Source organism: Mytilus galloprovincialis, chromosome 4 (assembly GCF_965363235.1).
Source record: "Mytilus galloprovincialis chromosome 4, xbMytGall1.hap1.1, whole genome shotgun sequence".
Classification (NCBI taxonomy): Eukaryota; Metazoa; Mollusca; class Bivalvia; order Mytilida; family Mytilidae; genus Mytilus; species Mytilus galloprovincialis.
The window spans coordinates 76,252,735-76,265,343 of NC_134841.1; the positions used below are offsets into that span (position 1 = coordinate 76,252,735).

Sequence of the window (12,609 nt, forward strand, 5' to 3'; positions counted from 1 at the left end):
CGATTTTGAACTCTTAAACGGCTTTCAAAGTGCCATATTTTCATGAACAGACATCGGAGAAGAGTTGATGGACCATGAACTGCTTGGTTGAAGTCCCTGCTATCATGACAGTTCAGCTGGGGCAGTTCAAAAAAAGTATGGAGGGTCATACGGGCCATCAAAGAATGGTTGTCGCCATCACGCCTACAGGCGGGATTGGGGGTTAAAGGGTTAAGAAATTTCTGTGCTATATATCTCTCAGTTTACATAAATAGAAATATTTGTATAGTGGACACCAGGACTGAAATTTATCAGATACAATATTGATATCATGGCATCTTTCCCCAACACACGTGAATTTATGGAATCCATGTGCATTTTATGCAAACTTAAATAAAAGAAAAAACTGTTATTTCATATTTTCTTACCATATTATTTGTTTTGACAAAATAAATGGGTTTAAAGAGTGCATGCTATTATTACATATAACATACATGTACACATATAGGATGCATGCATATAGAGGAATTTAGATCTAATCTGCATAAAACTAGTGTTAAATTTAAACCCAAATGATAAAAGCCAAGCTTTTTCTCAGAAAAAGAAATTTAAGAATACATAATTCATTTAACTACCTGTATGTAAGTATATACCAGTAATTTACATTTAACCCTTTTTAAGCTAGAAAAAATACCTTGAGATAGCCAGATGGACTTTATCAGTGATAAAATAGGACCGTTAAACATCTTAATTTTTTTAAGGTATATAAATGAAAATGTACACGAAATAAGTGCGTCGTCTGGATTCCGAAATATTTTTACACATTAGGGAAGATCTTACAAGATTTGTTCTACGGTCAACTTGAATGTATGATAATTGTGAATTGGAGTGTTCTTTGAGTTTAGATGCTATGGATATAAATGCATTCTGTCGATGGGTTTGTCCCATTCATCCAGATCAGGTATGCACTATTTTTTTGTACATTCCGAAATTTTGACCTTCATATTAAGCTATCTAATTCAAGATGACTTTCATTTTGCAATAACAAGGATAATTTTATTTTTATGTACATCTTATTAGATAAGAGAGAATTGTTTATCAGAATTATAGGATGATAATGCAAAATTCATAGAGGATGATATATAATGATTGAAATCTTCTATCTCAAGTCCTGAATAAAATAGTAGATTTATGACATTGGTACAAAATTAAAATTTTGTCTGGTTGAAGCTTGACATATCCCTACAAATCAATTGATTTTGTCATTTTCCACCTTGAATTGATGGGAGGTGCCACAAAACAGGCCAAATTTCTAGAGTCTCCTGTACCATACCAACTGTTTTGTCTGATATGTTTGCATCATTTGATTGCTGTGTCATTGAGGTATACTGTATCACTAGGATGTGAGTTTGAATTCTAAATGGTACAGGTGCACTTGACTCAAATCTCAATTGACTAGGATTGTCAGTTTTCCTCTCCTAGGTCTGTGGTTCCCCTCGGCACTCTGGCTACCTCAGCCATTAAATGACCTCCATGAAATAGCACAATAGTTTTGAAAAAAGTTCACACCAATGATTCAATCAATCAATGGATCTTGTCTCTAAAAGGATAAGTGTATCAATAAATTACTGAAACCTTTTGGAGCTATATTGTGTCTGTTACTTACAAATTCTACTATTTTTGCCAATTGAGGATTTTTTATTGAGCACTCCATTCATTGATTATTAGCATTGGAAATTATGACTTTCAATGCAATTTACGCACTTTTTATTAGATCATAATAAAGTTTTAATCCAGGACTTCCTCAAGAAAGAAAAATTATAAATTATAATTTCACAGTTAATTGAAAAACGAATATATATTATTGAATTAAAAAAAACTCGTTAAAAATTTACATAAACTTTGTCCTAATTTTCTTAAAATTGTAATCTATTTTTTATACAGTAGGTGACTTTAATGATAAATCTAGACAGGAAATGACTTGCAGACAGGATCTTAGAGATCTTTAATATTATGTTTCATATGTATTATTAAAATTTCATTTCTTAATTAGCTCGTAAAAATGGAATTTATCAGGAACTAATAAGAAGTTTGAATAATCACTCAAATTGTGTTTGTTATACAAACACTGGGAAGGGGCCATTAACAACTTGAGATAAACACAGGGTCAGACAGTGTATTAAGGACCATTTTATAGGTGACTGATGAATTGTGATTGCATCAGCCTTTCCTCACCTTTATTTGCATACAAAATAAACATGTTTAACATATTTAAAGGATCTTTCAGGTCAAAGTAAACAGATGATAAAAGTAGTTTGTTTTGATTATTTGTTGTGATGCAAACTCCTAAAGCATAAATTTTTTTGGTAAATTATTATGTTGAAAATTCATAAAAAATAAAAGGAGATACTGACCCAACAAAACAATGAAGCTAATTTTTTTTAGTATTTAAGACATTTAAACATATCTGAAGAATAGAATTTATTATGATCACTTTTTTTGATTTGTGAAATTTAAGAAATATGCAAATGAATACCTCAACAAACAGTATAAGAAAATTCTTTTCATGTAATTTCAAATTGCATCAATATATCATCATATTGCTATGCTTAAAGCATAAAACTCATAAAACTGAAAATATAAAAATCAAATTAATGCCTCGTTCACACATATATGTAATTCGAATTGAATTTGAATCGAATGCGAATCCAATTCGCTAATCGCGTTCACACACTCTTCTTTTTTAATTCGAATTGATTCGAATTGGCTAATTCGAATTATCCAATTTGCATTAGAAATATGCTTTTGTTGATACGAATTAAAAATTAACGTCGTTTGGACAGTAGAGCGAATTCAAATTAGAGTTGATGTTAGGACGTAAGAGGTTTCAAATGCCAATTAAACTAATTCGAATTAGTTAATGCAAATCGAATTCGAATTACATTTGAACTCAGCATAAAATGCAGACGTCATTCTAAAACTTTTTGACGATTTTTAGAATCGGATCTTAGCCTCAATAGTTTGGTTTATTTTGTTTCACAAAATTACAGAAAATATCTTAAAATATTAAGATGGACTCAGTTTTACTGAAAGCCATTTTTTTATGAGAAATTTATAAGTTATTTTTTTTATTTGAAAATTTATAAACCTTATAAATAATAATGATCAAAGTAGTGCCATGTTTTTTAATGTCATTTGTCTGGCTATGAATCAAATATTAATTTATCAGGGGTCATGTATAACTGTTATATATATTTCTTTTATGCAGGTGCCTAGAATTATGAATATGATAATGAGCTTATAATAATTAGTTATGAAACATAACCTAGCCTACTTGGCAAAAAGCCCATGCTTTACATTGTAATTGTTGAAGTGAACTTTAAATCAACTATCTGGTAAAAATCCAATTAATGTATTGTTTTATTTTAAACGTTTTATTCTTATGCCAATTTCAAATCATCAGTAAATCTTAAATTTTCAATAACAATCAAAATAAAACTATTACAAACCATTATTTACACCTAGGCTGACATAGTTGAAATAAAGCCAATAGATTAAACAAAACAAAAAAGAGGTAAACATTGAATAGACAATAACATTGATAAGTACATTATAATTGGTAAACAGATGAAGGGCAATAACTCTTATTTGTGATTTATTGTTTATCTTTGTATCCAGTGGCAAATATTTTAATCATACTTTGGACTATGTTGAACTGAAATATTTGATATGAAGCTTTGAATTTATGAAAGAAAATTTGTAAAACTATGTTTTTAAATGTATATAAATAGCATTAAGTCTGGATTTTGGACTGGAAAAATTCTTTGGATTTTAAAGTCATAAGAAACCTCAAATCAAAAAACGATAATGCATATGTTTTTTATAACTCAATGGATAGTTTTCATTATAAAACCTATGTACATATACTTTTTTCTGAAGAAAATTCTTTAATTTATTCATATTTAGAAGAAGTTTACTTTATTTTTAATTGCTTCCTTTCCAGGAAGCAATTCCCCCGACATATTTTCTGTATGCAAAGTGACCTCAGTGTGACCCATCTCGTAAAAATATGGTGATCACAATACGCATGGATGTCCTTAAAATAAACTATTATCTGAATTTACATGTTAAACAAGTGCTCAATTTCCGTGCTTATGTTGATTTTTTGTCAATTGTTGACAAACAGGTGACAATCGTTAAACTTCGGCTTCAAAACATGAACTTAATTACCTGCCATATTTTCACAACAACACTGACCTATTGAAAAAAAAATTGACGATTATACGAAATTTACACGAAAAAAATGATAAATTCGTGCACAGAAGACTAAGTTTATGATGTTTGTATGCATTGGTTCAAGAATTGGAAGAACATTATTTTTCACCGGTCACTCGTTTCTTATGACTTTAAATAGCATTTTTTTTTTTACATTTGTTTTGAACTGAATTTTGCTAGTCTTTGGCAGAGATATAAACATATATACCTCTAACAGTCTTTGGCAATTTTTCTTTGAATTTCTTCTTTGGTTTTTGGACCAATCTTGCTTCTTTAAGAATTGTGTAATGTTGGATATATATTTGTTGGTTTATAGTAGAACTTAAGAAAGAAACATAAACCTGAATTAGATAAAAGTTAGGGGCATTAAACAAATTTAGTTCTTTTCTAAAGCTTAATGAAAAGTGAGGATCTGATTTACTGATCATGCTAACTTCAGGACACAAGGGTCTGACTCTTTAATGGGGAAATAACATGAAAAACATTTTTTTTTAACACTATTTTTTGGTAGAAAGGGTGGTAACTCAGCATTCTGTGTCAAATATAACTTCTGCAATAAGAATAAAAGTAGGCATTAACATTAATAATTTTACATGTTGATAGTTGATCTATTCACAAAATGTTTGTGGAACCATTTTTGCCCTTTTTTTGGCAAATCCTGGCCATACAGCTGTGATTTATTGAAGTATGCTCCTATTTCTTTTTACATGTGCTGCACAGGTACAAATGAATAAAATGAAACAATTGCGGAAAAAAACAAAAAATCCTTTGAAATTTACCTATGATCTCTTGTTAATTAATTCTAGTAAGTTCAATCATTTTCATACTTTTTTTAACACAGTAAATTCACATGGAGAAAGTCATGTTTATATTTAAAAATAAATCAATATGCCCTTGGATGACATTGAAAGCTGTTGGAATGCTTGTATTTATTGATTCGATTGCCAGGCTTTGGGAGGTTTCCAGAAATTCTCGAATTATCGATTTAAAGGTGGTCAATTAGTTTATAGAAAGATGGGAATGTAGTCTAGATATTACGTCATATGCCCTTTTATGGCTTCAAGTCGCATGGAAACTTATTTTAATTAAATTCCCAAAATTTGCATGAACTGCGTTGTTCTGAATATTGGTAAAGTTACATATAAATTAAGACAATTTTGTTTGTGTTTATTTGTAAACATTGAATCCAAATACTTATTTCACTTGCTTGAGATAGTATCTAAAGTAGTGTTTGTTTATTATAAAGTCATGAAAGTTAGATGACTTCTAGGTCAAGCATTGGTCATTTTGTGTTTATATTGACAAAAGTCACTTCTCAGTATTAACTTGATATTTACTAAAATTGTTTATTTACCTACTGGTCACTACTTTGGATTAATTTGTTTAAAATTATTGCATCTGTTTACCAGCACTTAATTACCATATTCCTCATTGCTTAGGATTATTTGTTATTTATTTATAGTTTAAAAGTATTGTGGTCACTTCCAGGCTAAAGGTGATATTCTGAAAACTTTGTTTTTGTTTATGAATGGAAGGATATTGTTCAACACAGGATTGAATCACTTATTTTTGTTTACACATTTATAACAGGATATACCAACCATTATATATATTTGTAATTGAGGGGAAACTAGTTATTTGTAGAAGTCATCACCTACTAGCTTCTAACATTGTCTAAGAGCACACAAAACATAAAAACAGTATTTTATGTGAGATAATGTGATTGGTAGTAACCTGGTTGAACTGGTTTCAATTAACATCAATAAGAGAGCAACCTTTTTGCACACTTTATTATTGTGTACATATACATTTTTGTGTAATATTTTATTTTATTAATGTTAACTAAGTGACTTCAAGTGACTAAGTATACTGTAAAATTCACTAATCCGTGACGTCAAAGTGACTGTGTGTGAATTTATCTGTTTTACCATCCTATTTTATTCATAAGGGAAATTTTTACTGTGAGAATATTGATTTGTTTGTTGTGGAATCCATTTCATTCATAGTAAGCTATTTCCTTTTGTGAAATCTACATTATGAATATGATTGATAAAGAAAATGTACCTGCCAATGCTCGAATTATTAAGACTTATAGTGGTCGAAGAAAGAGTAAAAAGTTGGCTAGTGATGGGACACCATTAACAGTAAGTGAAGACAAATATTTACTTCAAGGTTAAAACTTTACCTGGAATAAGTGTGATCTTGCAAAATAGGTTAGTTTTATTTGCTTGTTTTGTTTGTAAAACTGTGACAAAATGGTCATTTTGAAAGATTGGTTTATGTAGGATGGGCTAAAGTTGAAATTTCTTTGAGAAAATATGATTGGATGGTTAAGTGTCATAAAAGGGGTCAACTTATTTTCTGTCTATAGAATACAAATTTCCACTTGAAAACTATGATGAAATAACCCTATTCAAATTAGTCTGATATTGTATAATTGGAATATTGAAAGGGGGAAAGTATGAAAAGATCAGGGAGGCAGACACCTTGCTCTTCTATCAGTCACGTTTTGTCGCCTATAGCAATCTATTATAATACATTGTACTGTAAATTACCCTAATATCCATTTGCATTCAATCAAAATTTGGCAAAAAAACCTGTAATGCATGCTAGGTAAAGTAAGGGGAGTAAAGAGCATTTTTAAGGGATTAGAGAACAAGGGATTCATTAATTGTAAGGGAGAAGGAAGGTATGGGAAAGGGGATACTAAAATGCAAGGAGGGAACAGGAGAGAAGGTCATGAGAAATAGATGGGAAAGTTACTCCTCATCTGTAATATGTGTGTTTGAAGAGGATATAAAGTAGTTATTTTATCTCAGGAAACAGAAGATTGGGAGGTAGGATGGACGACATGAAATTAGGAGATGTGATATAACATATACATGCATATATTGTCAAGGAAAGGATATGGGATGATTTTACTAGAAATACTAAGATGGGATGATTGTACTTCACACATCAACCCATGAATAACAAGTAAACACATCTTTCCCAGAACAATCTAGTTTTATGTTAGGCCTACATGTAGACAAGTGTTTGTGGCATTCTTTATTAGGTCTATATGTAGTCTTTAGCTTATGTCTTACCTGTAGGCCTATAATACCTGTAACTTGGGTTTTTGTCCAACTGGTTGGACTTACAATTGTCTAGCAGACATACATGAATATTGCATGTATTAGGAAAGCCAATAACATGCAGTGCAGTCATGTACTTTTTGTACAATAAAATACAATCAGTAGATTTAAATCCAAATTTTTTTCGAACATCCATGATCGACACAAAGCCCTATTAAGGTTTGCTTGACTTAATTCAATCAATAAGATCAAGGTCGTTTTTTAATTGAAAAAATGCAGATGCATGCACTGTGTAAACCTAAGAATGTTTTTCTAACATAATAAATGCAAAGCTAACTTGATAGTTAAGTCAGACTTTGTTATTTCTATGAAAGCAGTATGGAGTTCTTTTGTTGTTGCGAACATGTTTTGAGTTGGAATGGATTCTTATCTTGAGGGAGTTTGTGAATTAATAGTCATATTCAAAGTAGACAAGCCTTTATTTTACCTCTGTTTTCTGATAAAAATATAGATGACCAAGATGATTGATTGGTCATCTTATTTCCGGAATTGTCTTGGAAATTTTCCCCTCCAGTTGCATCAGACAGAATGAAGAAGTTGGAAATAAACATACAATGGGTAACCAGCTAGCAAGTGATTCGGTGAGGACGACTATAAATTCTGAATGGATTATTTTGGGATTTATTTTAGAATATAAATGTTCTAATAATTAGCTTTTTCCATACTGTTTTTGTAGAGATAAAATCGTCTTTTTTTCATTGTGGACTGTTTAAGCTGGCAGAATTACAGTTGCTGAAATGTCAATGATTTCGCTGCATATTTTCAGGGAATTACGAATGTTTCAAGAATGCAGTATTGGAAAGCATTGAAAAGAACAAATATTTTTAAGAACTTTGCATTTAATGTTTGTGTTTTGTGTTTCAGGTTGAAAATGTTGTTAAACCATTTATCTTGTCGGAGGACGACTATAAAAAAATTATGGATGTTATGTTGGACAGTTTTAACAAAGGATTAGGAAAAGAGACAAATGCTAAAGCAGCTGTAAAAATGTTCCCAACATACGTCAGATCAGTACCTGATGGAACAGGTTAGTAGTTAACTGTCATGTTGTAGAAACTAGGTACCACTTTCTGCATGTATGTGAAAAATACAAAAAAAAAAACTTTGCGAGTATATCATAATGGTGTTTTGAATAAACAGCATTTTAATCAGTAGTTTAATTTGGTGTCTGCTCACAGTTTTGCTGTTAAGAATGATTATCACTTTTTTTTTATTGCTTGAAATCCTTTTAAGGAAAATGCTCTTCATATTCACATAATATCTTATGATGATAATCTTGATTATTTTAACAGTAAGTTTAAAAATACATCTTTGTTTCTAAATATAGTTTCAATTAAGGGAGATAGTTTTTGGCATTGTTAACAGTTATCTGGATTGGATATTTTGAAGCCCCTGTCGTAGGTGATGGGGGCATCAAGTGTTACCAGTGATTGTCTTTCCTTCAGTCTTTCCATCTTTCTGTCTTTCTGTCCTTCCATCAGTCCCATTTGCAAAACTTGAGCGGGGCATTAATGTCCTTACAAACAATCTTCTTTTATTACTACCAGTAAACTGTTTAAATTAAACTATTCTTGTACGTAATAATTCATGATTTCTTTGCAGAAACTGGTAAAGTATTAGCCCTCGATTTAGGAGGAACTAACTTCCGTATTCTACTCATTTCACTGGACGGTCAGGAGGTCAACATGGAGAGCAAAATCTTTTTAATTCCACAAGCAATCATGACTGGTACAGGAGAACAGGTAAGAGTACCAGATACAACTTTCCATTCTTAAACAAAGATACCATAAATTACCAAAAATATAAGACAATACATAAGACCACAATGCAACCACTAATGTCTGGCTCCTCTGAGAAACTGAACATACAAACAAAGTCAAACAAAAAACAAACAATATTTGGGCTGAATAGGTCAAATTTGAAACTGTTGTAGGGCTAAACGGGTAGATAACTCATTGGATAAATTTGTACATGCTTGGATGCTTCGTGTCCTTCATAACCTTGAATTAACAACGGAAAAGATTCAACCTTTTCTGTCAAATTCTTTATACTGATGAACATGGTATTTAGCTCATATCATGTACAAATATAGATGTGGTACACTGAAATATCCATTGTTGCCAAATACCTGTCATTGATGTTAAATAAATCAAAAACTTTTGTCATGTACTTGTGGACAAAGTTAGAAAAGAAATGTCAACAATGTTTTATGTACATTGTATTTGTACTAATACTTCGCATGGTACACTGATTTTATTTAGATTTGACTAAAAGGTTTACAATACATTTTATAATTGATCCAAAATATCCACAAGCTTCAAGTTAAAGAAAGGAGCAAAAGTTAAAAAAAATCATTTCGAATCCTAAACACTACAGACTACAAGAGACAGACCATTCAAGACCTCATTGGTAGTCAAAGTCGTTAAGTAAAAACCTTTTCGTCTATAAGTGAAATGGACTATTGTACTAGCGCAAGCCATTGATTGAAATCATATAAAGAGAAACCACTTGAAATTCTAAGTAATCTCTGCTTCTTCACACTTAAAACTTCAAATGGTGTAGTTAATTCACTAAGTCATAACTTATAACATGTGTGTAGTCAAATGATTCTTATAATTATTCAAGTATATAAGAAATTATGAGTTTTCTAGTTTGTAAACAGTGAAAATATGTGATGGTGTTTTACCTAATAGAATAATAAGGAAGTAAGGCTATTTTTGGTTGTTTCACTTACATGTATTGGTTTATTTTTATCATAGCTTTTTTTTTTTTTTTACCAAAACTGAAGTTTTCTAAGCTTGATAAGTGCAAGGTGGCTAAAAAAATGATAGATTATAATGGGTAAAAGGTGATTGAGGTTGATTTGAGTTTGAGGATAGAGGTTGTCAGAATGCAAATCTTGTAGTTTTTGAAGTATAAAATTTTTGAATTATTATTGTGATTTACTCGTGTATAATAAATCTCACCTATAATCTTTTATTGAAGAACCCCTCAACCCTCCAATTTGCCCATTTCTTGAATGGGCCCTAAATAAAGTACTGGTAACAATTATAAAAAAACTAATGTTAATATATTTTTGTCTTTTTTTCAGTTATTTGACCATATAGCAGAATGTATACACAAGTTCATGAAAGATCATGATTTGCTACATCATAAGATTCCATTAGGATTCACATTTTCTTTCCCATGTCGGCAGGAAGGACTTAATAAAGCCATCTTAACTCATTGGACAAAAGGATTCAAATGTGCGGGAGTGGAAGGACATGATATTGTACAGTTGTTACATGAAGCTATAGAAAGGAGAGGGGTAGGTTTACATTTTTATATTTCATGAATTTGCTAGTGTTATGTAATGAATATTTGTCACCATATGGCATATTAATTTTTAGTATACATTTCATATATTTTCAAAAAATGAGTTTGCATACATTTATGATTGAATTTTGACAATCCATGAGTTATGTCTGTATTATTTGTTTATCTGTTTATAATTTTTTCTTCAAATGTTTTTATTTTCTCATAAAATGAACATGAATAATAATTTTTCACAAATCAATTTGATTGAACTATTTAGCAAAAGCTGGGTCGTATATATAAGAATTTGTATATCATATTGATCAATTGTTTAGTCAGAATTCCATTTATAATTATCTATTGTATTGTATTTGTATTATATGGCTAACTGAAAAAGGATATTATGGCAATCATTGTGCAAAGCTGTTATTAAGAATAATGAATACAAATTGCTATATTACTAGAAATGTAGGCTTTTTACGTATCATTTGTTTTTTGGGTTTCATCTATTTAATATTAAAATCACAAACATTATTTTTTTTATTTTATAGTTCTGTATAAAAATATAGCAAGTGGACATAAGAAATTCCTTTTTAATTGTTTCCATATCATTTTAAACCAGTTTAAACTTAAATGTTTGAGGTATCAATTCCAATATGTACATGTATATAGAAATATCGTGATATCAAAATTAAAGTTTATAATAGAATCATGATGTTATTAAAATTTCAAATTTCAAAATAAAGGTGACAGTTATCAAATGAAACTAAAACATACTTCTGAATGTATTAGTGCAAATTTTATAAAAAATAGTATAAAAGATGAGTTTTATTATTTAAACATTATTTTATGACTACTTGCATATTAGTTTCCTGAGGATGCATTATAAATCATGAAATCAAATGTACATGATAATACATTGTACATATTTTTACCAATCCTTGAAAACTGGTACAATGTACCAACGAAAAATAAATGAATCCATAGTTTTTAAAAAATTATTGAAAAAGATGAATGGTATTGACTTTTAGTCCACTTTGTGTATTTTAAAAGAAGATTTTAGTTTTCAATACAATAAGTGGTTTATTTAAAGTAAGAACATGGGAATATGTGTTAAAATTTATAAAGTGTTTTATTAAAAGATTATTTTAACAATAGGGGGATATAGACTGCATGACTATGAGATAAAAAGTACTTAGCGGTAATAAAAAGTTCTATTTCTTGCCATAAGGCTTAAAATCAAAGTGAAAGAACTTAAGTACCGAAGAAGATCCTTGTTCAAAACATTAGAAAATTGAATTTTTGTTCAACATATTGTTTTTGATATTCCTGTTGTTTAATTTTTATAAAAAAAAATCACAATATCTCAAAATATACCAAAAAAACACTAACATTCTCACTCTGAAGAAATAAATTATCATTTTTGCAAATCATTCAGATGTGCATTTGTACTTTTGTTTTAATTATGAAAACATGTTTAAAAGTTAAACTGTTAAAGTGAAATTATTTTTCCGTGACATGATCATATGGTTTTTATTTTTCAGGATATAGATGTAAATTGTTTAGCTGTGATAAATGATACTGTAGGTGCTTTGATGTCGTGTGCACATGAAGACAGAAAATGTGCTGTGGGTTTAATTTTAGGTAAGATTTTATAGAAAGTCTATGTATGATTCTGATTAAAAGTGTTATTGGGTAAACCTCTATGGTTGGGCATTCAAACAATGTACCTCCTTACCCAAAACGCCCATCCACCCCACAACGAAAACCTGAAAAAAAAATAAAATTCTTTGATAACAGTAAACTTTTGTTACAGAGCATAAAATACCAATTAAAGTGACAAAGTACATTGCAAAATAAGTTTAAAAATTCAGAAGAAAAATATGTTTATCCAAATAAACTTAAAATTATGTAATCACTTAAAAAT

General features: G+C 29.8%; 1 protein-coding gene across 6 annotated transcripts in view; it reads left to right on the forward strand.

Annotated features, from left to right (window-relative positions):
- Positions 1-12,609, forward strand: part of LOC143072978 (hexokinase-4-like) — a 38,134-nt gene that overhangs the window by 18,335 nt on the left and 7,190 nt on the right. For 3 of the 6 annotated variants that reach the window (XM_076248173.1, XM_076248171.1, XM_076248169.1), the window contains 4 exons: positions 8,253-8,415; positions 8,991-9,130; positions 10,480-10,695; positions 12,227-12,326. In XM_076248173.1, the coding sequence (XP_076104288.1) occupies positions 8,253-8,415; positions 8,991-9,130; positions 10,480-10,695; positions 12,227-12,326 (619 nt within the window). Of the gene's footprint in view, positions 1-830; positions 941-6,187; positions 6,399-7,265; positions 7,970-8,252; positions 8,416-8,990; positions 9,131-10,479; positions 10,696-12,226; positions 12,327-12,609 lie in introns of those variants that run through there. The other 3 variants (XM_076248172.1, XM_076248170.1, XM_076248174.1) reach the window with 3 other exon arrangements.